The sequence below is a fragment of the Rhinolophus hipposideros genome (assembly GCF_964194185.1).
Source record: "Rhinolophus hipposideros genome assembly, contig: HAP1_SCAFFOLD_95, whole genome shotgun sequence".
In the NCBI taxonomy this organism is placed as follows: domain Eukaryota; kingdom Metazoa; phylum Chordata; class Mammalia; order Chiroptera; family Rhinolophidae; genus Rhinolophus; species Rhinolophus hipposideros.
Genome location: NW_027669123.1, coordinates 282,787 through 305,946, shown reverse-complemented (window position 1 = coordinate 305,946; position 23,160 = coordinate 282,787). Strand labels below are relative to the sequence as shown.

At 40.7% G+C, this 23,160-nt stretch overlaps 1 protein-coding gene across 2 annotated transcripts in view; it reads left to right on the top strand.

Moving 5' to 3' along the window:
• Positions 1 to 2,504: 2,504 nt before the first annotated feature.
• LOC308495678 (uncharacterized protein) overlaps positions 2,505 to 23,160 on the top strand; it is a 62,435-nt gene continuing 41,779 nt past the window's right edge. For both annotated transcript variants that reach the window (XM_081080649.1, XM_081080648.1), the window contains exons 1-6: positions 2,505 to 3,082; positions 6,508 to 6,622; positions 6,785 to 6,958; positions 12,039 to 12,145; positions 13,450 to 13,587; positions 15,895 to 15,965. In XM_081080649.1, the coding sequence (XP_080936775.1) occupies positions 2,832 to 3,082; positions 6,508 to 6,622; positions 6,785 to 6,958; positions 12,039 to 12,145; positions 13,450 to 13,587; positions 15,895 to 15,965 (856 nt within the window). In that variant the 5' untranslated portion in view covers positions 2,505 to 2,831. The remainder of the gene's footprint in view (positions 3,083 to 6,507; positions 6,623 to 6,784; positions 6,959 to 12,038; positions 12,146 to 13,449; positions 13,588 to 15,894; positions 15,966 to 23,160) is intronic.

The following is a 23,160-nucleotide window of genomic DNA, read 5'->3' as shown; positions in this document are numbered from 1 at the left end:
AAAAGCACAAAAACCTAATAGTAGCCTTAACGTGTTATAATGTAAGGGTTTCATCCCAAGAAAGTTGTCAGAGCTATTACTGGTTTTACCTCGATTACTTCGATTTTTACCTCTATTTTTAGCTATAATCTTCCATGATTTATTTCTAATGATTTACATATTTAATTTGTTTCACTTAACGTAAGGATGTTTCTGAGAATGCCTAATCATGTCTAAGTTTAATAATTGTATTATGTCTGTATGATCTGTGCTTCTGGGTGTTGGTAAATTCATTTTTATATTTCCCACTCAGTTTTATAATGACAAAAAATGATTAAATACTCAAATATTGGCAAAATAATTGTACAGACAAGTGTGTTGACACTGCCAAAAATGAACAGAACAGTGGTTAGTTATGAATCGATTAACTTAATGCAAACTCACCTTTGGAAAGACAACTGAAGGATTTAAGTGACAAATTTAAGGTGGGTTTTTAAAAAGGTGTTTGAAAATCAAACCGGCTATAATAATACTGGTCCAGTTGTCACAAATTGACAAGTGAATATAATACCAACTAAAGAAAGGATTGGAAATGTGGATCTTTTCTAGCCATTCTAGACTGAATAAATTGGTGAAATCCTGAGGCAAAACAGCAAATTTCCTTTCTTTCTTAACATATATACTGAAAAGAGAAAGAGATTTCTAGTTTCACAGGCCTTATTCAAAAAGCAGATAAGTACAAAGTATACTCCAATTTTTAAAGAAGATTTTTGGGTCTAAGGTGATAGATATTGAGGTTGAAAATAAAACGTTTCAAAATACAAGAGTTTCCCTCACAAAGTGATAAGCCCCCAATGTACTACCCCTGTGGCAGTGTTCATAGCTGTTACAGTACCACTGACTATTCCCTATGCTGTACTCCACATCCTGTGGCTATATATGTGTTAAATTGTGGTTGACATTCAGTATTGTTCAGCCTCGGGTGTACACTGCAGGGGTCGGGCGTCTACACCGTCCGTGGGGCGGTCTGTCTGATGGGACGGGTGCCCGTCTGACGCTTGCAGGGTTTTCACGGCATTGTTGATTACATTCCCCAAAGTGTCTTTCGTATGTATCCCCGTGGCAATGTTGTGGCTACTGATTTGCACTTTCTGGTCCCCTCGGCTTCTCCCCCACCCCCACACCCCAGCATCTGGCAACCCTCGGTTTTTCCTCTATATCTCTGAGACTGTTTCTGTTTAGTTTGCTCATTTAGGTTGCCCACTTTAATGATCATTTGAAAACGGAAGTGGCGGGGGATTTCATTGGTTTGTCACGGTGAACGCCGCTGGGGAAAGTGCAGTTGGCGGCGGGCAGGCCGTCCCGCGGGTCCTCGGGCCGAGGCCACAGGGGGCCCTGTCGCGTCTCCCGAGGAAGGCCGCGCCCAGGCTTCGCAGAGAGGTCCCTGCCCGCGGCCCCGCCCGCGGCCCCGCCTCACGTGTGTGCCCTCTTCTTGCGCCCGCAGAGCCCCCCGGCGCGGACCCGGACACGCTGCGAGCCGGCGCGCGGGGCTTCACCGGCTGCCTCTCCGCCGTGCGCTTCGGCCCCGCCACCCCGCTGAAGGCGGCGCTGCTCCCCGGCCGCCCGGGCCCAGTCGCCGTCCGCGGACAGGTGGCCGCGTCCCGCTGTGCCCGGGGGCGGGGCCCGGAGCCCCGGCGCGCGCGGCGACCCGGCCGCCCGCAGGTGGCGCAGGTGCGTGGCCCTCCGCCCGAGGCCTGCCAGCCGCTCTGCGTCCCGAGGCTCCCTGAAGTCCTCTGTGGGTCCGCCTTCCCCTTCTCTGCCCTTTCCAGTCTCAGTGCCTCGGCTCTCGTTCATTTCTATGGCTGCGATTGTCTGCTTTCAACTGTTTGTGGATTTTCAAAAGTCAGCCTTTCCACCCCCCCTGTCGTTCTGCCTTTTTCTACTGTAGGTCGTTCTGGACCGACAGATGGGGGCGAGCCCTGGGTCAGAGCGGACGGACATGGCTCCGCGGTCATTGGAGGTAACAGGCCCGCGAAGGGCACCCTCGGAGGTGCTGTCGCTGTCAGCGGGATCCCCACGGGAGAACCGCGCCACGGAGGCCTCAGAGGCAGGCCACACCCCTGTGACGTGTGGTGCACAGGTGGCCCCCGTGCGGCACGGCTGCCAGGGCCCTAAAACTGCCGTGTTATGCGAAACAAGAGCTCCTACAAAAGGGGTTAGGCTCCAAAAATCAAAAACACAAAGTATCATATTTTTATAATTCAGTGAAATATCTTGATTAAAGCAATTTTCACCCCCAAAAAAAAATACAAGAGTTTTCTCTGGGAAATCAAGCTTTTAAATGCTTTTGTGTTTTATAAATCGAAATTAATACATTTCAGTTTTAGGGTACATAAAGGTATTTTTTCTTCTCTCATTTATGGTTTTTGCTTCCCCCAAGTTCTCTGCCTGTTACATACCTGTTTTCTTAATTCAGGAAATGAAATTTCGTATTTCATTTTGCTCAGACGACCCAGCAGAAGCCTGGGCCAGCGCCCACCGAGGTCCGAATGGAACTCAGCGCTGCCCACAGGCCACCTCTGAAGCTTGAGGCGCCTGGGCCTTGCACGTGGGCTCCGGGTGCCCTTGACCTTGGCCACGGGGCTCTGTGCGCACGCGCAGCCCTCGGCCTCTGCCCCGTGCACCGTTGCTTGGTGACGGCCGTTCTGGGCGGAGAGATTCCAAACCGCCTTGCTGTCCTGCGGGGATACTGTGGCGACTGGAGTTGGCTGCTCTAGAGGCTACTGTTGGCTGGGCGCGGAGAAAACAGGCGTGAGAAGTGCGGAGGAGGTTCTGAAGCCCGTGGCTTGGCCATGAAGAAGTTTTTTGGCTCTGGGCTTCAGAAGGTCAGGTCCCGCTTGGGTTTCCGAAGGAGACCCCAGAGCGATGGTGGTGGCTGGCAGCCTGAGGCTGGAGGTGGGGTCACCTCGGAGTCCGGGTACTGCAACCAAGGCAGAGATCGCATAGAAATCTACAGAGCTGCCGCCACGGGCAACGTATCAGAAGTGCAGAGGCTGCTCTCGCTCCATCCAGAGAGACTGAACGACAGAGACCTGCAGAAGAGGTGAGCGGGCCTGGGGGGCCGCTGGGCACGGGCCGGAGGCGGCGGGGGCCTGGGAGAGGGGCCCACCTGCCGGCTCCCCCGGGAGGAGCGCAGCCTGGGCGGGGCCCTTACCTGGGGGCCAGGGCCCAGGCCCACGTGGTGAGCACCAGGACAAACTCTCAAGGTCCCGTCACTCATAATTCCCCTTATAAAGCACTTTACTGACAATGTTAAACCAATTTAACTAAATATCAGTAATAGAAATGAAAACAAGTATATGCAGCATTTTACTTTTGATGTGCACAGTTTTAGACCACATTGTTAAACACTATAGAAAAGTCCGTAATGAGAAAACTGATTCCCATAATAGAGCGACTTGTGGGCTAAAAGTTCTTCAGCTAAAACCCAGTATCCGTTTTACATCAGTGTCCACCCATGTATGTATGGTGTTTATTGAGGGGCCTTAGAAGGGAAGCTTCCAGTGGAAGATGGCTGTGGCCTTGTCTAGGAAGACTCGTTTTCTCACCGTGTGTGCTCTTCCTCTAGTTATCAGTTTTCCATAAGCCAACTAAACTCTCAGGGTTTTAAAAGTTTTGGGTTGCACATGGTGTCTCTTTGATTGTAGTGATAAAATTAAGAATCATTTTGTATAGTAGACAAAGGTTTGCCCTTCTAGGTGTCAACGGGTGCTCTATTGCCACAATTTCTTTACTAAGAGCTGAAAAGAGAGATAAATGATTGGAATATAGCAGAAAATGCCCAAACACCCTAATATATGCAGGATGTTAGAGCTTCATAGTGATGACATTTCGCGTTAGTAGAAAATATGAATTACTCATGAATGATGGAGAAATACCTGTTCAGTATTTGGAGAAAATTTGTTAGATTTTCATATCACAAAAATAAGTTCCAGATGTACTGTAGATTAAAAATTATAAATGTACAAAATGAGGAAAGTACCAGAAGAAAACAGAAATGCCTATTTATACAATTTTTTATGTTGGCGAAGACTTCAAAAAACCAAGAGTTCAGAAGGTTGGTTGAGCAATATAAGAAATCAATAGTCTCTGTATATCCGAAAATAATACTAACAAAATAAAAGAAAAGGTACTTGCAAATTATGTACAGCATACACATATCAGGGAAAAGTGTATCTTTGTTTTATAGAGAAGTGTCTGAAATCAAGAGAAAAAAGCGCTCGAATTTTGAATTGGACCAAGTTCTTTCTGTGTATCTATAAGTGACCAATATTTATGTCCCAGGTTAAAAAAAAAGGAATTAAAGTTGAAAGAGAAATGAAAACTTCTTTTCCATCCTCAAAGGTTGAGAAGATGAGGAGCCATGGTACTTGTACTTGTGCTTCAAATTTAAGTTGCTTCAGACTTTTCAAAGTTTGGTGACTTTTCATTTTGGTGATAAGTACCACATTTAAAAATGTATATTCCCTTTACTCATCAATTCCAAGTGCTAAAATATCTTTATGAAATAATTATATAAATCACATACAATTTGCTTTTCTCAGCACTGCTTACAATATCAATGTATTGTGAAAAACTCACATCAACGGATTTCGTAAATAAATTGCAGTGCATCTGTAGGATGGAATTACCTGAGACCGCTGAAGGTGGTATGGATAATACATACATGTTTACATGCAAAGATGTACTTTGGTAGATTGGAAAAGGAGAAAGAATTCCTTTGATTATACACACACACAGACTACGATGTTATTTTAGCCAAAAATATGTGCAAACTTGAATACTGAGTATTTCTACAGTGACATTTTCTTTTTTAAAAAGTCTGATCTCTACACTGAACATATACAGAAATTCTAGTAACAGTTTATTATTAATAAAGTAGTCCCAGGTAATATTTCATTATTCCCAGGAATATGAATCTTGTACAGATTAAAACAATTTCTCACTTCTATTTTCAATTTTTTTTTTTTAAAGATTGGTATTTTCTGGCAACTTTTAGCCTCTTCAGAAGTAAAGGCAGTCTTTTTATCTGTGCCTGTAGAAGTTCATGTATCTATATTTCTGTACACACTTATTTTTTTATTATATAGAGCTTCATTACCTATAACATTAAGTGATTTTTGATTCATCATTTTGGTTCTGTCTTTATGGAAATCAAAAATAGCACATATAAGTGATTATTACTATTGCAGAAGTACTGCTTTACTATAAACATTTTGTTTAAAAACATTGAACTCTCCAGGTGTAGTTATCCCTTCTTTCAATCCATTTATTCATCAAATATACACTGAATAACTGTTACGGAGCAGACACAGTCTACTCAGGACTCTCAGAATCTATCTCTCAGGCCCTCTTCATCCTTAAAAACTTTATGTTGCCCAGTAGGAACGAAATGAAAAATTGTAAATGGAAGTAATAGTACCTAATCTCCATTGAAGCTTTTCCTCCCTCATTTCAAATAAAAGGATTTCTACAGTTAGGACATTGTGAACAGTAACCAAACTTGCTGTTTACCTAGTGTACAATAGTATTAAATACGAGTATCGATCACTGGAAATCATCCGATTTTCATGTAATCTATGACTCAAAACAGACAATGAAAGGAGCCATCCTTAGTCACTTGAATGCTGAGTCTCCTTTGGCTTCAAGTTTCTTGAAAATCAAAACAAGAATTACTTTGTGATTTTAGTCCTCTTTCCCCATGATGCTCTTAAGAATGAACATTTATTTAGACGCCAATTTATGACGAGAACTGTGGAAGGTCTGGTGTGTTTCCATTATTTCACTTCACGTCAGGGTGGTAAGATGCCGGTTCTTGTAAATACCAGTAAGAAATTATTTAAATGCTGCCAACTATACTTTCAAGGCATTCTGAATTATACATTGCCTTCCAGAGTCAGAGGTGTTAAAATATGAGAAAAGAAGCATCTTAGAACCACTGAAATACAGTGTTCTTTCTTAATCCTTAAAACATAGCTGGAAAGTAGGTGGAATGATATCATTTTACTTAATTGAAATGTTGTCTTGTAAAGTAGTAGTGATGGTAATGATTCTGATAATATTACCAGTTATTGAGCTGTGTGTTTTGTGCTAGGAACCTAAGTAAACACTTTACATAGATTCCCATGTGAGCCCACAACAGTGTTAACTACTGTTTTTATCCCCACTTTGTTGATGAGGAAATGGAGGCACACAAAGGCTAAGGGACAGCTAATAAGTGGTCGAGTTAAATTAGGATCAAACCGAGTTGAGCTGATTCCCCAGGGCATGCTCTCTGTAGTCACATAGGCTGCTCTGTCCTTAGTGTGGCGAGTAACCAGAGCTCGTGAATATTGTACTTTGTGCAGAAGAAAACTCCATGTTGGTTCTGAAGGCATTGGAGTGGCGCGTCATGTTTACAATTGCGTGCAGAGCTGCATGTTTGAGACAGTGCCCTGTAATGTCCTAAATGTCCTCTCACCCTCATAGGACTGCTCTCCATTTGGCCTGCACCTTTGGCCATTCGGAAGTGGTGACTCTTCTAGCAGAGAAAAAATGCCAGATGAATTTCGGTGACAACAAAAACAAGACAGCTCTAATAAAGGTATGTGGTAGCCAGCTCTGTCAACAGGAGATGGATTTTATTTTAGTATTTAGAATAAAAATGAATTTATCTCAATTAACTATAACTAATTGTGGAAACTTGTGGAATGCTTACTTTGAATTCCCATAATTTACCGTTTATTTAATGACGTAATCCTGACAGGCCGTGGAGAGCCAGGAAGAGGAGTGTGCAACAATCCTACTACAACATGGTGCGGATCCACTTATGAAGGACTATCGTGGCAACACGGCTCTCCACTACGCGGCCATGGGGCAAAACACCGCGATAGTTGAACAGCTGCTGCAACATCAGGCAGATATGGAAGCAACCAATGAGGTATAGATCCACAGACTGTACTTACACAATATTTGTTATACGTGTGTTTCAGTCACAAGCATTTTATTTCTAGTCGACATATACTGCATGCTGTACATCGCTCCCTGTCGCCATAGAAACAAGTCCAAAGCCAAGTCAGGAAGGGGAAATGAGGTGGCCACAGAAAGGGCCCAGCTCTGTCCTGTAACCGTCCTGTTACTGCGTGGGAGTGGGTGGCAGGCTCAGAGCCCACCAAGGACTGACGACCCGGGGGGAGGGAAGTATGTGGGGGTGGCTGCTGCAGGGCAGGGCCTAGGAGATGGGTGAGCCTGGGTCCAGCCAGGGAGCTGGGGGGTGCAGGTAGGGAGGGGAAGCAGCAGGACACAGGCCCTGAGCACCCCAGGCCTCGGGGATTCTGAAGATCAGGGCAGGAGGGCCAGCACGTTTGGACATCCAGCAAGGGCATCGGCCTGTGCTCCTAGCCACTCTGCCAGTCACGGCCCCCCTTGGGGTCTCCACCTCGGAGTGGGGCTCCTGCTCAGGCTGGCGGAGGTGCTGGGCGGGTTTTAGGTGTACAGATGGAGCAGGTGATGGGGACGCGTTCACCCCTTTTTGTTCCTGGACGTACATCACCGCTCGCCACTGCAACCCCAGCAGGAATGCCCTTGGTTGACAGAGGAAGGGTCAATTTTACACCTTTGGAAGCTCAAGCGTTCCCTGAATGCAAACAGTTGGAACTTAATTTTCTAAAATTTTACTTTACGTGATGATACCTCTAAAGTAGCAGTAGAGGGCACAGCTCTCTTTTATGCATTTATGATAAATTACGTGTGAAAACAACACTTATTACAGGCAACACTTCCTTTTTTAAGTGTTTTTTCACGTCCGAGTTGTTTTCCAATTAATGCAAAACAATGCAGGAAAGCAAAATTTGCCTTTGAAATCGGCTTTACCTTAAAACTCAAACAAACAAAAGCATTTTACAATATCATAGAAATCTTCCCGCTGTTGACAAATTGCTATTTGTAAACAAATGATTTATATAAAGCTATTTAGTACTCATTGGCCAAAGCCTAAGAGGGAAAAAGGAAAGGGAAAGGAAATAACTATCAGAAATATGCAGGGCAATTTGGAAATTTGGCTATTGAAGGGAAATAACAAGAAGAGGTTTTTCAAAACCTCATGGACACAGACAGCAGTTCAATATTTGCCAGAGGGTAAAGGGGGGAGGGGTGATAGATGAGGAAAAAGGGGTCAAACATATGGTGGTGGAAGGAGAACTGACTCTGGTGGTGAGCACACAATGCGATATACAGATGCTGTATCATAGAAATGACACTTGCAACCAACGTGATTTTACTAATCAATGTCACCCCAATAAGTTTAATTAATAAAAAGAGGTTTTTTTTAGTTTTGTTTTCCTCCAGTTTATATGCTTAGTCAAGGTCCTCTTCAGTTTTGGGGGATAATAATCCTTAGTGTGGGAGAGAGAGTTAGTGAGTTTTAAATTCCCCTGAGACCACATCTGGGAAGGCTCCGAATCCACCAGATTGCAGTGAACAGGCGGCAATTAAGTGGGAAAGGAGGGAAGGACAGACAATTAAGTGACATGTCATCTGTTCTGGCAGAAAGAGCCACCTAGGGAAGAGTCTAAACTCTGCTGTGAAATGTAGACTGTCCCATGAGAAGTAAGGGGTTTAGCAATAATGAAATCAAGTTGCATTTTAATTGTTAATCCCGTTTCCACTCCTACCCAGGAAATTAAGTGTGGTTTTCATAAGTGACATGTCTCTTCCACTTTTATTTGGCCTAATCCTCAATGTCAGAGGAAATTGGTGACATAGGCGAGAGAAGAGGAGACTGAAGTGATCGTCTACTGGACTAGTTCTCAGCTAGAATTATGCTGGCGAATCACAGTCACCCTAGGAACTTTAAAAACATTCACAACCATTTACAAGCTAGGCTCTTCCTGAAGGTTTTGACTATGGAAAGCTAATAAGGCCTGGACATGTGTTGTTTAGAAATATTTCCCTGAGATTCTGATACAACTCTTGGTTAAGAACTACTAGTGCAATATATCAATTCGCAGATCTCAAATACTTAAGAAATCTCTAGAAGAGGTGGAGTTTGAGAGGTGATTCTCCTTCAGCTCTCTCCTTCCCAACACTCTTTGCCTGACTTTTGAACTGTCTGTACCTCTGGGCTCGAGAAGTGGAAGGAAATATCATTGGCGGTACCTGCTGGCTTAAAGAAGAACACCTTTTTCCTTTCAGCCATCAGTCATTCACTGGTGCTCAGAGAATCTTTAGAAACTTGCTGATGGGTGGTCTCCTAATGCATAGAATCGGGCCCTTTAAGAGTTTTGCATGTTTGTTTGTGCTCAGGTTGTTAGATCAACAAATGCTTACTGCACGCGGGGTTTTCCTGCAGTAATAGGAAATTGTGAACCTGCTTTTTTTGCCTGTTGTTCTGTAAATCTCCAGTTTTCTTTTCTTTGTTTTTAATTAAATTTATTAGGATGACAATGGTTATTGTATTTAAATAGGTTTCAAGTGTACATTTCTATAATGCGTCATCTATATGTCATAGTATGTGCTCACCACCCAGAGTCAGTTCTGCCTTCACCGTATATTTGACCCCCCTTACCCTCTTCTACTATCCACCGTCCCCCCTTATGTTCTGGTAACCACTGAACTGTTGTCTGTGTCTATGAGTTTTTCTTTCCTTGTCTTGTTCGTCTGTTGCTTTCAGTTTCATATCCCTCATATGAGTGAAGTCGTATGGTCCTTGACTTTTTCTGTCCGATTTGTGTTGCATAGCATAATAATGTCATGATCCATCCATGTTGTCCCAAATGGCAGCATTTCATTTTTTTCTATGGCAGAGTAGTATGCCATTGTGTATGCATACCACATCTTTTTTATCCAGTCATCTATTGAAGGACAGTTTTGTTGTTTCCATTTCTGGGCCACCGTAAATGATGCTGCAATGATCGAAGGTGTGTGATAAACTCTCTCAGTATGTCTGTGAAATTCATAGAGCCGTGGCATAATCACGATGGTAGGTTTAAACATGAAATCCCGTGAAGTTAGTAGCAATACAGATGGGAAGTGTCAATAATTTAGTGTCAGCAGTCCTATAATATAATTATCCATTGGGTTAACAATCTGAAAAATGAATACAAATAGATTATGGTTTGAATAAGAATGGGAAAAATTCTTGAAGTGGGTGTAATGAGTCTAAATGACAGTTTTATTGCATGTTGGGGCCCAGTTTTTTAATGAAGCATATGATACTAAAAAACAGAAAGATTTTACATACAAATATTCACATTATACACAAACGTTTGGAAACAGCAGATAAAACATCCCAAGTGGGCCACGGACTAATTATGGCTCCTCGATATGTTTCGTTTGCCTCCATATGTTGAGTCAACATCGAAAGTTTTGGAGACTCATGAAGAAATAAGGATGTCAAGCTTCTCTGAAAGAATCAAGCCTGGTCCCCTTGAGCCCTGACTACAGATGGGTGTCCTGTGGCGAGGCTGCGCCTCTTATATGAGACATGTGTTCCCTAGTGTGCTACTGTCCCCACCTGGCTTCTTCACTTACTTGGGTCACCTTCTTTGCCTCCGTAAGCACTGGAGTGTGCGATTCCTGTTTTATAGAATATTTTGATAAACGCTTCAAGATTTTCAAGACAGTCTATATTGATTTATTATACGTATTCTATATTAATCTCCTTAGAATGAGAGTGAGTTTTTCAAGCTAGAATTCCTAAGTTTTTCTTTTTAAAAAACAAAAACCTAAAAACTTCCTTTTTCATTATATGTCCTATAAATAATCATACCCATTGAAATGTCTTTAAGTCTTATGAGGTCAATGATGGTTATAGTTGTAGATGTTATGCATATTCCAGGCAGTATTCTATCATCCTCCTCAACGTGGTTCCTTAAAAATGCAAGTGATTTAGTTGCTTTCATGATGCTAAAAATCATCCATATAGATCAGCATTAAAACGTGAACTGATAAGCCATGATATTTTATTTCGGAGTTACATTTTGCCTGAGCTATAAAATAATTTTAAGTAGCAATTAAAATAGAAACAGAATAAAAAACAGATTTTTTCAGAAAGTAGATAGGCATTGGGGTCCCAAGGTTATCATTGTAACTGAGAATAAAATTTCACATTGAGCTTACCAACAGCTAAGATAAAAACCCATCATCTTATAATGGGAGAAAACCCATGGACCATTTAGTGATAAGCAATCAAAGGTCATTTGAAGCCTAACTCTTTTTAATTTAGAGTCCACTTCCTTAGTGACCCTTTTGGAGTAGGAGAGCCTGAAGTTGACATCTGGGATCCTGAGAATATGGATAGAAGAGAAGCAAGCAAGTTTGTATAAACTGCAGAAAACCTTCACTTCTGTTGGAAAGCTCTCCAAACTGTATCCCTGAAATTCTATGATACTTCAAATGTTAATGTTTGCCACAGAAAAGTATTGTCAAATCGGGATTAAGCAACCTGAAACACTTCTTTAGTAATAACCATATAAAGCACAGTTTTATAATACTTCTCAAACACAGGTGATCTTTCTGGAATCTTCCTACTGGGGCACAGTAATTAATTTCTGCTAAAGTACATATTCTTTGGAATATAATGTAACAAACACTACCCCAGAAATAATTATTTAGGTTATCAATTCAATGAAACGACTTAAAGCATTTACATCTATGTTTTCGAGCTTGGAGATACAGGGATGAAGAATAGCCCCTGCCCTCAGAAAGCTCTGGGTTCAGGTGGGGAACGATAAAATAACTGCAGTATAGTGCGATAGAGATTGTGATGGGAGCAAAGTTCTTGGCACCAGGACTGTCAGTGTTTCAAGGGAGTTCTGGAGAATGAGGTGGAAGTCCATCTGTTGGAGAGGAAGGAGGAGGATATTTTAAAGGGAAGGAGCAGCAGACGACAACACAGAGGGCTACTTTTTATTTACTTTCTCTAGTGTATGTTCAAGTTTAGAGGATCTTTTATGAGTTTTCAAATTCAATTTAGAACTACGTAGTTTTTTAAGCTATAAATTGTTTTCTCTGTTTTACAGTTTGGTTTTACACCACTTTTATTTGCTGTGAATGAGAACTGCCCGAAAATGGTGGAATATTTACTCGAGAGACATGCAAACATACATGCAGTTGATAAGTGGAAAAGGTACTTGTTTGTTTGTTTTTTAACTTAGAACTGTTTTAGAGCGGTAACAGTTACTCAAGTCAGAAAGATTAAATTAAGAAGAAGAGGATTAACCTATAATTACAAAGTGAAAAATATCAGCACATCGTTAGTTAGGTAGAATAGCAATTATTCTGACTGGTGAACAAGAAGAACCGTATCCTGCAGGATTCATATTCATTTATGATATCGACTGATGTCATTTGTCATTGCAGTTTTTGGTCACATGGTATTATATTAGCTAAAGGGTTTTCACGGTAATTTTACTAATTTTGTATAGTATGGACTCTAACTTAGTTTATGATACAATATTGGGTTTAGTCTCTCTGACAGTTTTTTTAACCTCTACTGTGTATTCAGGTTTCCTTAAAAGATGCACGTTAAACGTAAATAGGAGTTGATTTTGTTGTTTGGATGACTCTGCTTTAAATTGTTTTCCTGAAGGAATACTGATGTTATAGGGTGTTCCCTAAATGACTGTGAATTATTACTACCAGATATTCCTCAGTTTTTATTCTTTTTTCATTTCTAGTCTATTTTGATGTTTTTTTTAATCATTTTTAATTGGTATGGGTAGAAGGGAGAAAGACAACATTAACTGAATAAACTTCTTCTTTAATGAAACAAGTCATGGATGGGTGATTAAAGAAGAGATGGGCTTTCAGTGCACTCAGGACTGGGTTCAATGTTCAGCTTTCCTATGTGTCACGTGTGTGACCATGGGAACATTACTGTCATCACCAAACATGTTTCCCGATGTGGAAACGAGGGAAATAATATCTCCTTCAAGTATGGTCGTGTGTCATGACCTGGCATGTGATTCAGTGCCCAGCACATGCTTATGAGCACCGTTAACTCAACGATGACAATGTTTACTAGAATTAGTACTAATATTATTGTTTTGAGCCTGCCAAGTAGCTTTAACTTACTTGACTTCTAGCTGACTTTGGATGCACCATATATAAGACTAAGGACGAAACGGGAAATTCTTCATTGAAATCTTCACCTATTTCAGATAAGTGACCTCAGCAGAGTTACTTGTCTATTAGAGACCTTTAAATTAGCACCTTCTAGGTAATACCCAGTGGGGCAAGAGGCTTTTTTTGTTTTGTTTTTATGTCCCTTCATTTTAGCCTTGGACATAATTTACAAAGATGAACACTTAAGCATGTAAATGGTCGATTGTATACAGATAAGCACTGTATTGAACTTGGTAAAGTCTCTCAATGTTGCTGTTTATGTAACTGAAAGTTCCTAAGGGTGAAGTTGTCTCTTCGTTATTTCAGAACAGCCCTCATGCTTGCTGCAAGGAATAAGTCCTCAAATACAGTCCAGCTTCTGCTTCAGGCAGGTGCAGATGTCTTTGCTCGAGATGACACTGGGCGCACCGCGGAAGAATATGCTTTCTCTAAGGGTTTGAAGGAGTAAGTGTGTACATTGAAATGCTAGTTATCACCAAACTGGGCTTCCAAACACTTGAACTGTTACTTCTTAGGGAACAGGTGAGACGTCCTAACTGGGGTCAGGCAGGAGGGGAATGGCAGTGAGTTAGTAGACATCCTCAGCCAGAAACCAAGCAAACGATCAGACGTGTAAGACGTAGCAAAGGGACAGATTCCTTATCCCAGAACTTTGAAGACCTTTATCTTTAGGGATCCCCACATTCTCCGTTTCATTCCAAGCATAACCCCTGTGTGTCAGGTACCAATAATGTCTCTTCTCTGACTTTTCCTACTAGTTATTTGGGTGTGTAAAATGTACAGTTTAGCAGGAAATTCTGTATTTTCTGGAGGCTATTGGCTATGCTCCCCCCTTGAATTTTTCAAGAAGCCAGAGTGTTCCCTAAGTCCAAGGGGGACCATCCTCTTTCACAAGTCAGATGGAGAGGGAAGGAAGGTCATTCTGGTCATTCATTGGTTTCCATCGATTGTGTTGCTGCATGGTTGCTATAGAAACGGATCCCGTCGTCATGACTCCCTGTGCTCCCAGGTTCCCTTGCTGATCCCGAGTCCTCTGTGTCCATGGTTTTCCACATTTGGACTTCGAAGTGGCGATATTTTTAACTTGACATGCAGATGCTCGCTTACATCCTTAGCCCCTATTCCAGAGCACCAGCTCCCTGTCCCGGGAGTCTGGACTTCTAGCTTTAGCCACACACAGCCTTCCCCAACACTGAAAAACTATGTGGGGCCCACATCTTAGCCCAAACCTCATAATGACTTACCCTTTTGAGTGTCTTGTTGTGTCTTCTGCCGGCACATGTTAGTTGGAACTTTCTGAGCTGTCAGAGAGGTGCCAGTAATGCTGCAGGAAAAGATCAGACTTTCCTTTCTCCTGTTACCAGATCTGTACCCCAAGGCCACTTGCTATCCCATGGAGTATCTTTCCTTAGGTCCTGGAAGGTCCCATACGCCTTTCCCAGAGTAGTAGACACTAACTTGCCTGTGATTCCTTAGTTAAGATGAGGCTCAGTGATCTGTTTTCCAAAATAATGAAAATCTGGCCAGTGACTTGACTCTCCCTCAGGTTTCAGAGTATTTAAAGTTTTGCCTGACACGGAAGCCAGTAAACAGAAAGCTCTGGATCTAAAGGAGGTTACTTGGTGTTAGAATAGCTGCACCCCTTCCACGCCTCATGAGTGTGCATGTGTTCTATCTTCCACGTCAACTGGGGATGCCTAGGAAGGTTAGAAAGATCTGAGAGGTCAGAGTTTCAGGAGGTAGACATGAGACGGAAGTAGTCCAAGCCAGGTCTTGACTTCTGTGACTTTTCTGCCACTGGTGTGATTAGCTACGATAATAGGGGCAGTTATGTTATCTACCTTATTGAGGTAACATATTTCTAAACGCATTTAATTACAAATTACATAATAGCTGAGATGTACTGAATTACAAACCACAAAGAGAGTAGCTGATAACCAAAATTAAAAACATTTTCTGTAAACTGCAACATTTGAATGTTAAATAGAACCTATGAAAAGCACACATTAGGTTTATTTGGAATTCCAAAATAATTTCAAAAACTAAAGCTCAAAAAAAGTTATTCCGTTGCCTTACAATTTTGCTGTATTACCTATTTGATCCTCTGACAACCTGTAAAATAAGGCAGTGAGATGCTTGGTTTGTAGAGGAAAGCTCTGAGCCTAACAGCGGTGACTTCCCCGAAAACGGATCTTGTGGGCTATAGAACTAGGATTTCTGAGTTCTCAACACTTGCCCCTGCTAATTCTAATTCACTGACTGAACTATACTGCCCTCAACATGACTGGTTCACCTTGTTTTTTTGTCTTCTTTAATCACATGCTTAAGAAAAATTTTGTACAACTTACTATGGTTTTTTTTTAACTTAAATTTATAGGGGTGACAATGGTTAGTAAAATTACATAGGTTTCAAATGTACAATTCTTTAATATATTGTCTATATATCACATTGTGTGTTGACCACCCAGAGTCAGTTCTCCTTCTGTCACCATATGTTTGACCCCCTTTACCCTTTTCTACTATCCCCTCTTCCACTTACTGTCTGACAACTACTGAACTGTTGTCTGTGTCTATAAGGTTTTGTTTCTTTATTTGTTTGTCTTTAGAACTTACAAAATTGAAGCGTATGGGATAATTCAAGTTTTTATATTAGTTCAGATATTACCTGAAATACTCTAAGAATTCCATGTTTTGATAAATGTTTTCCTGTCAGTATTAAGACAGTAATATTCTCACCTCTTTTATACATAGCAACGTCCAACTAATTTCTGGTTATAAAAAAGGATGGAGATGTGAAACGTCTTCTGACAGTAACAGTCGAGGTAAGACTCTTAATAGTGAAGTATTCTTTGTGGTCCTACCAGACATACAGTAAGACTAAGAAAGTTTTGCTATTGAAAGAGCTGTTAAAAAATGTGTATATTGCATGTATATTTTTTCTTTGTTAGTTAATGTCTTTCTTAATAGTCTAGTATTCAGAATTATTATAAAAGTTAATTGTAGGTAATTTAAAATCTGAGAGAGTATTGTGTGAAAAGAAACTCATTTATCTAGTCATGACCCCTACAATCCCATATGATATTTGTGTAAATAAGAAAAATGATTTTTAAGTTAGTATGTTGTATGTTGCTTCTATAATCACCTTATAAGTTGGACAATAAGTTGGACTTGTAAAAATGGATATTTGTTTAAATTTTACAGCAAATGGATTACACGTAGTGAATGAATTCTTGTTATTACATTGTGGTTTGTCTCACCATAATGTAACTAAAACTAAGAACTCAACAATACCTTCGTAGTCCCATAAACAAATGGCAAACAATAAGAACTACAAAACTTAGCCAGTGTGAAGGAATCGCAGTGAGACTGTTTTTTTTAAAAATTTATTTATTGGGGTGACAATTGTTAATGAAATTACATAATTTCAGGTGTACAATTCTGTATTACATCATCTATAAATCCCAGTATGTGTTCACCACCCAGAGTCAGTTCTCCTTCCATCACCATATATTTGATACCCCTTACCCTCATCTCCCTCCCCCCACCCCCTTTACCCTCTGGTAACCACTAAACTATTGTCTGTGACTATGAATTTTTGTTTCTCATTTGTTTGTCTTGTTCTTTCGTTGTTTTTGGTTTATATACCACATATCAGTGAAATCATAGGGTTCTCTGCTTTTTCTGTCTGACTTATTTCGCTTAGCATTATACTCTCAAGATCCATTCATGTTGTCACAAATGTTCCTATATCATCTTTCCTTAAGGCCGAATAGTATTCCATTGTGTTTATATACCACAACTTCTTTATCCATTCATCTATCGAAGGACATTTTGGTTGTTTCCATGTCTTGGCCACCATAAACAAAGCTGCAATGAACATTGGAGCACACGTGTCTTTATGTATAACTGATTTCAAATTCTTTGGGTAGTTACCCAGGAGAGGGATTGCTGGGTCATATGGTAATTCTATTTGTAATTTTTTGAGGAACCTCCACACTGCCTTCCATAGCGGCTGCACCAGTCTGCATTCCCACCAACAGTGTAAGATGGTTCCTTTTTCTCCACAGCCTCTCCAACACTTGTTGCTATTTGTCTTGTTGATGAAAGCCATTCTGACTGGGGTGAGGTGATATCTCATTGTGGTTTTTATTTGCATTTCTCTGATGATTGGTGATGTGGAGCATTTTTTCATATGTCTATTTGCCATTTGTAAGTCCTCTTTGGAGAAATGTCTCTTCAGGTCCTCTGCCCATTTTTCAATTGGGTTGTTTGTTTTTTTGTTGTTGAGTTTCATGAGTTCCTTGTATATTTTGGATGTTAGACCCTTATCGGAGGAACCATTTGCAAAAATCTTCTCCCATTCAGTCGGTTGCCTCTTTATTTGTCGATGGTTTCTTTTGCTGTGCAGAAACTTTTAAGTTTCATATAGTCCCATTTGTTTATTTTAGCTTTTACGTCCATTGCCTTTGGAGTCAAATTCATAAAATGTTCTTTGAACCCAAGGTCCATAAGTTTAGTACCTATGTTTTCTTCAATGCAGTTTATTGTGTCAGGTCTTATGCTTAAGTCTTTGATCCATTTTGAATTAATTTTGGTACATGGTGACAGATAACAGTCCAGTTCATTCTTTTGCACGTGGCTATCCAATTCTCCCAGCATCATTTATTGAAGAGGCTGTCTTTCCTCCATTGTATGTTTTTAGCTTCTTTTGTCAAAAATTATCTGTCCATATTTATGTGGTTTTATTTCTGGGTTCTCAATTCTATTCCATTGGTCTATGTGTCTGTTTTTCTGCCAATACCATGCTGTTTTGATTATTGTAGCCCTGTAGTACAAGCTAAAGTCAGGCAGTGTGATACCTCCAGCATTGTTCTTTTTTCTTAAGATTGCTTTGGCTATTCAGGGCCTTTTGTGGTTCCAAACAAATCTGATGATTTTTTGTTCTATTTCTTTAAAAAGATGCCATTGGGATTTTGATGGGGATTGCATTAAATCTGTATATGGCTTTGGGTAATATGGCCATTTTAACTATGTTGATTCTTCCAATCCATGAGCACGGAATGTCTTTCCATTTCTTTGTGTCTTCTTCAATTTCTTTCAAAAATGTCTTACAGTTTTCAGCATATAAATCCTTCACTTCCTTGGTTAAGTTTATTCCTAGGTATTTTATTCTTTTTGCTGCAATTGCAAAGGGAATTGTTTTTTGTATTTCTTTTTCTGAGATTTCATTGTTAGTATATAGGAATGCAATGGACTTTTGTATGTTGATTTTGTAGCCAGCAACTTACTGTATTCGTTGATTGTTTCTAACAGCTTTTTGGTGGAGTCCTTAGGGTTTTCTATATATAGCATCATGTCATCTGCAAAGAGTGATATTTTAACTTCTTCATTCCAAATTTGGATGCTTTATTTCTTTCTCTTGCCTGATGGCTCTGGCAAGGACTTCCAACACTGTGTTGAAAAGCAGAGGTGATAGGGGACAGCCCTGTTGTGTTCCTGAACGTAGAGCAAAGGGCTTCAGTTTTTTACCATTAATTATGAGATTAGCTGAGGGCTTGTCATAGATGGCCTTTATTACGTTAAGGTATTTTCCTTCTATACCTTTTTTTTTAAGTGTTTTAATCATAAGTGATTGTTGTATCTTGTCAAATGCTTTTTCTGCATCAATTGATATAATCATATGATTTTTGTCCTTTATTTTGTTCATGTGATGTATCACATTGATGGCTTTGCGGATGTCGAACCATCCTTGTGCCCCGGGTATGAACCCCACTTCGTCGTGGTGAATAATCTTTTTGATGCATTGTTGTATTCGCTTTGCTAGAATTTTGTTCAGGATTTTTGCATCAGTATTCATCAGAGATATAGGCCTGTAGTTTTCTTTTTTTGTGTTGTCCTTACCAGGTTTTGGTATCAGGGTAATGTTGGCCTCATAAAATGAGTTAGGGAGTACTGACTCTTCTTCAATTTTTTGGAAGAGTTTGAGCAGGATTGGTATTAGATCCTCTTTGAAGGTTTGGTAGAATTCACTGGTGAAGCAATCTGGTCCAGGACTTTTGATTTTGGGAAAGTTTTTGATGACTGATTCAATTTCGTTACTGGTGATCGGTCTGTTTAGATTTTCCAGTTCTTCATGGTTCAGCCTTGGAAGGCTATATGTTTCTAAGATCTTGTCCATTTCTTCTAGGTTATTGAATTTGGTGGCATATAGTCCTTCATAGTATTCTTGCATGATCCTTTGTATTCCTGTGGTGTCCGTGATAACTTCCCCTTTCTCATTTCTGATTTTGTTAATTAGTGTCTTCTCTCTTTTTATCTTAGTGAGTCTAGCCAAGGGTTTGTCGATTTTATTAATTTTTTCAAAGAACCAGCTCTTTGTCACATTAATTTTTTCTATTGTCTTTTTGTTCTCTATTTCATTGAGCTCTGCTCTGATTTTTGTTATTTCCTTTCTTCTGCTGACCTTGGGTTTCACTTGTTCTTCTTTTTCTAGTTCTTTGAGGTGTAACATGAGGTTGTTTATTTAGGATTTTTCTCTTTTCTTGAGACAGGCCTGTAATGATATAAACTTCCCTCTTAAAACTGCTTTCGCTGCATCCCAAAAATTTTGGTAGGATGTACTTTCATTGTCATTTGTTTCTATGTATCTTTTGATCTCTCCTCTAATTTCTTCTTTAACCCAGTCGTTCTTTAAAAGTATGTGGTTTCATCTCCATGTATTTGTGTTTTTTCCTGCTTTCTTTTCGCAGTTGATATCCAATCTCAATTTCAAAGCCTTGTGATCAGAGAATATGCTTGGTATGATTTCAATCTTCTTAAATTTGCTGAGGCTGCTTTTCTGCCCTAATATATGGTCTATCCTTGAGAATGTTCCATGTACACTCAAAAAGAATGTATAGTATGATGTTTTAGGATGAAGTGCTCTATATATGACAATGATGTCCATTTCATGTAATGTGTCATTTAGGGCTGCAATTTCGTTATTTATCTTCGGTTTGGATGATCTATCCATAGCTGTCAATGATGTATTTAAGTCCCCTAGTATAATTGTGTTTTGGTCAATTTCTCCCTTTAGTTCTATTAGTAGTTGCTTGGTATATTTCTGTGCTCCCTGATTTGGGACATAAATATTGATGACTGTTATGTCTTGTTGTATAGTCCCCTTTACCATTATGAAATGTCCATCTTTGTCTCTTGTTATCTTTTTCACCCTGAAGTCTGTTTCATCTGATATCATTATGGCTACACCTGATTTTCTCTGGGTACCATTTGCTTGGAGTGTCAATTTCCACCCTTTCACTTTGAGTGTATGCTTGTCCTTGTAGCTGAGATGTGTCTCTTGGAGACAGCATGTGGTTGGGTTTAGTTTTTTGATCCAATCTGCTACTCTGTGCCTTTTTATTGGTGAGTTCAGTCCATTTACATTTAGGGTGATTATTGATACGTGAGGATTTCCTGTCATTCTATCTTTAGTTTTCTGGTAAGGCTGTGACTCCATTGTTTCTTTGCCTTTTTGTTGTTGTCTGTTATTTCTGTGTGGTGGTATTCTATGATGTTTCCCTCTGTTTCTTCTTTTATTACAGTATATATTTCAGTTCTGGATTTTTTTTTGAGTGGTTACCCTTAAGATTATGTAAAAGAAAGTTTGATATTTAGAGTATTCCATTTTCTTCAGCACGCTTACTTTCTCCATTCCCATATTCTGGTTCAGGCCTTTACGCTCCCCCCTTTTTTTTTTTTATGTTTCGGTTGCCACAAATTGTCCCTGTTGATGGTGGTCGAATAGCCTCCTTTAGTGTTTCTTGTAGTGCAGGTCGTGTATTAGAAAATTCCCTCAGCTTCTGTATGTCTGGAAAAGTCTTTATTCCTCCTTCATATCTAAAGGATATCTTTGCTGGATATATCATTCTTGGCTCATGATTTCTCTCTTTCGACATTTTGAATATTTGGTTCCACTCCCTCCTGGCTTGTAGAGTTTCTGCTGAAAAATCTGATGATAATCTAATGGGCTTTCCTTTGTAGGTTACCGTCTTCTTTTCCCTGGCTGCCTTGAGGATTCTTTCTTTGGTGTTAATTTTAGACAGCTTCAATGTAATGTGCCTTGGAGAAGGCCTGTTGGGATTGAGGTAATTAGGTGTTCTATTTGATTCTTGGATTCGAGGATCCAGTTCTGTCCACAAATTTGGGAAGTTCTCATCAACAATTTCTTTGAATATATTCTCTGTTCCCTTCTCTCTTTCTTCTCCTTCTGGTATGCCCGTTATTCTTATATTGCTCTTTCTGATGGAGTCAGATACTTCTTGTAGAGTTCTTTCATTTCTTTTAAGTCTCAAGTCTCTTTCTTTTTCCATCTGTGTAATTTCCAGGTTTCTATCTTCGATGTCACTGATTCTTTCCTCCATATGGTCAACTCTACTACCTAAGCTGGTTATTTCATTCTCAATTTCTTCTATTGAGTTCTTAATCTCCAGAAATTCCATTTGGTTCTTTTTCAAAATTTCAATCTCTTTCATAAAATGCTCATGTTGTTCTTTGATTGCGTTTCTGAGTTCATTAAATTGCCTTTCTGTGTTTTCTTGCATCTCTTTGAGGTTTTTCAGAACTGCAATCTTGAATTCTCTATCATTTAAGTCACATATTTCCATATCTTTAAGTTCCTTTTCTGGAGACTTCCCTTTCTTTCTGAGCTGTCTTGTTGCCTTGGTTTTTCTTGGCAATTACTGATTTATTATTTCTCTTCTTAGACATCTACAGGAGAGGCTTCTGCAACAGGTTGATAGGAAGAGGTCTTTCTTTTGTTTTCCAATACTTGTTGGTAGAACGTTTTATTTTCTCTCTGACTGCAGCCTTTTTTTTCCTCTGACACAGTAGTGCTACGTTTTCTCTGCACTATTCCAGCTTCTCACACAATGGCGGGATTTCCTGAGAGACTGGCCTCTCCTCTGTTAACAGTTCACCTGGGTCATAGGGCGCCACGTCCTTGTGGGGGTGCAGAGAACTTTTGAAGTTCCAAAGCTCTTTTTGCACCCGATTAAGAGCCCGTATGTTTCAGCAGTTCTGTTTACTCCTGCAGGGATCCGCCCAGATAGGTGGGGCCAGGGGCGGGGTGAGTTGTGAGAGGTGGCCCAGAGCAATGGCAGCGACCACCACCACAGCTGGTCCCGCTTCCACAGCTCCCTCCCCTTCGCCGGAACTAGTTGGGCTGCGAATCTGTGTCTACGGTCCACAGTTCTCAGATCTGCAAATATCCTGTCCTTTTGATCTGACACTGCTACTTTATCGCTTCTAGCACCGGGCCGTTGGGGGTGGGCCGAACTCTGGGAGGGTAGGGAGGGGGCGGCTAGTCTTAGTGCCTAAGGCTTCCGTTCTCCGCTCGGCAGTGAGGGCTTAAACCACCATTTTCAGCCTTCTTCCCTCAGTCTTTGCTCCGAGGTCTCTGCCTTGTGGGTTGGGTTCAGCCGTGTTATATGCTGCCCCCTCAGCCCTGTGGGCCGTAAGCGGAGCCCTAGCAGTCCGAGTCCTTCCCTCTCCCGCAGCTGCGGTAGTTCCGGGATGCAGCGTGCTCGGAGCACTGATCTAGGTCTTTGACCTGCTCCCACGCGGCTCCTTCTCCGCACTTCTCCCTTCCCTCCTCCCCCACTCACGCGATTCGCCCACCTGGAGGTGAATTCAGTAGTGGGCCTCTTCATCTTGCCTGCCTGCTGTGCAGGGAGTCCTTTGTGGAGTTATTGTTGTCCGATTAGTTGTAAATTCCAGGGGAACGTTACAGAGGCTCACCTCACGCTGCCATTTTTGGTAGTTCTCCGCAGTGAGACTGTTTTTAAAAGGTATCTACTGATACAAGTCAGTAAAGCTGTGCCTTGTTGAGAAGCATGGGTTATTTTCCATGTGGATATGCCAACAAGGTCTCACTATTATCACCTTTTTTTCTCATAAGTCAAAACAGAGTGAGACATGTTGACCTCATTAGAAGAAAATGTTTTCTTCTGTTAGTTGGATAGTTGTCATAACAGTGTA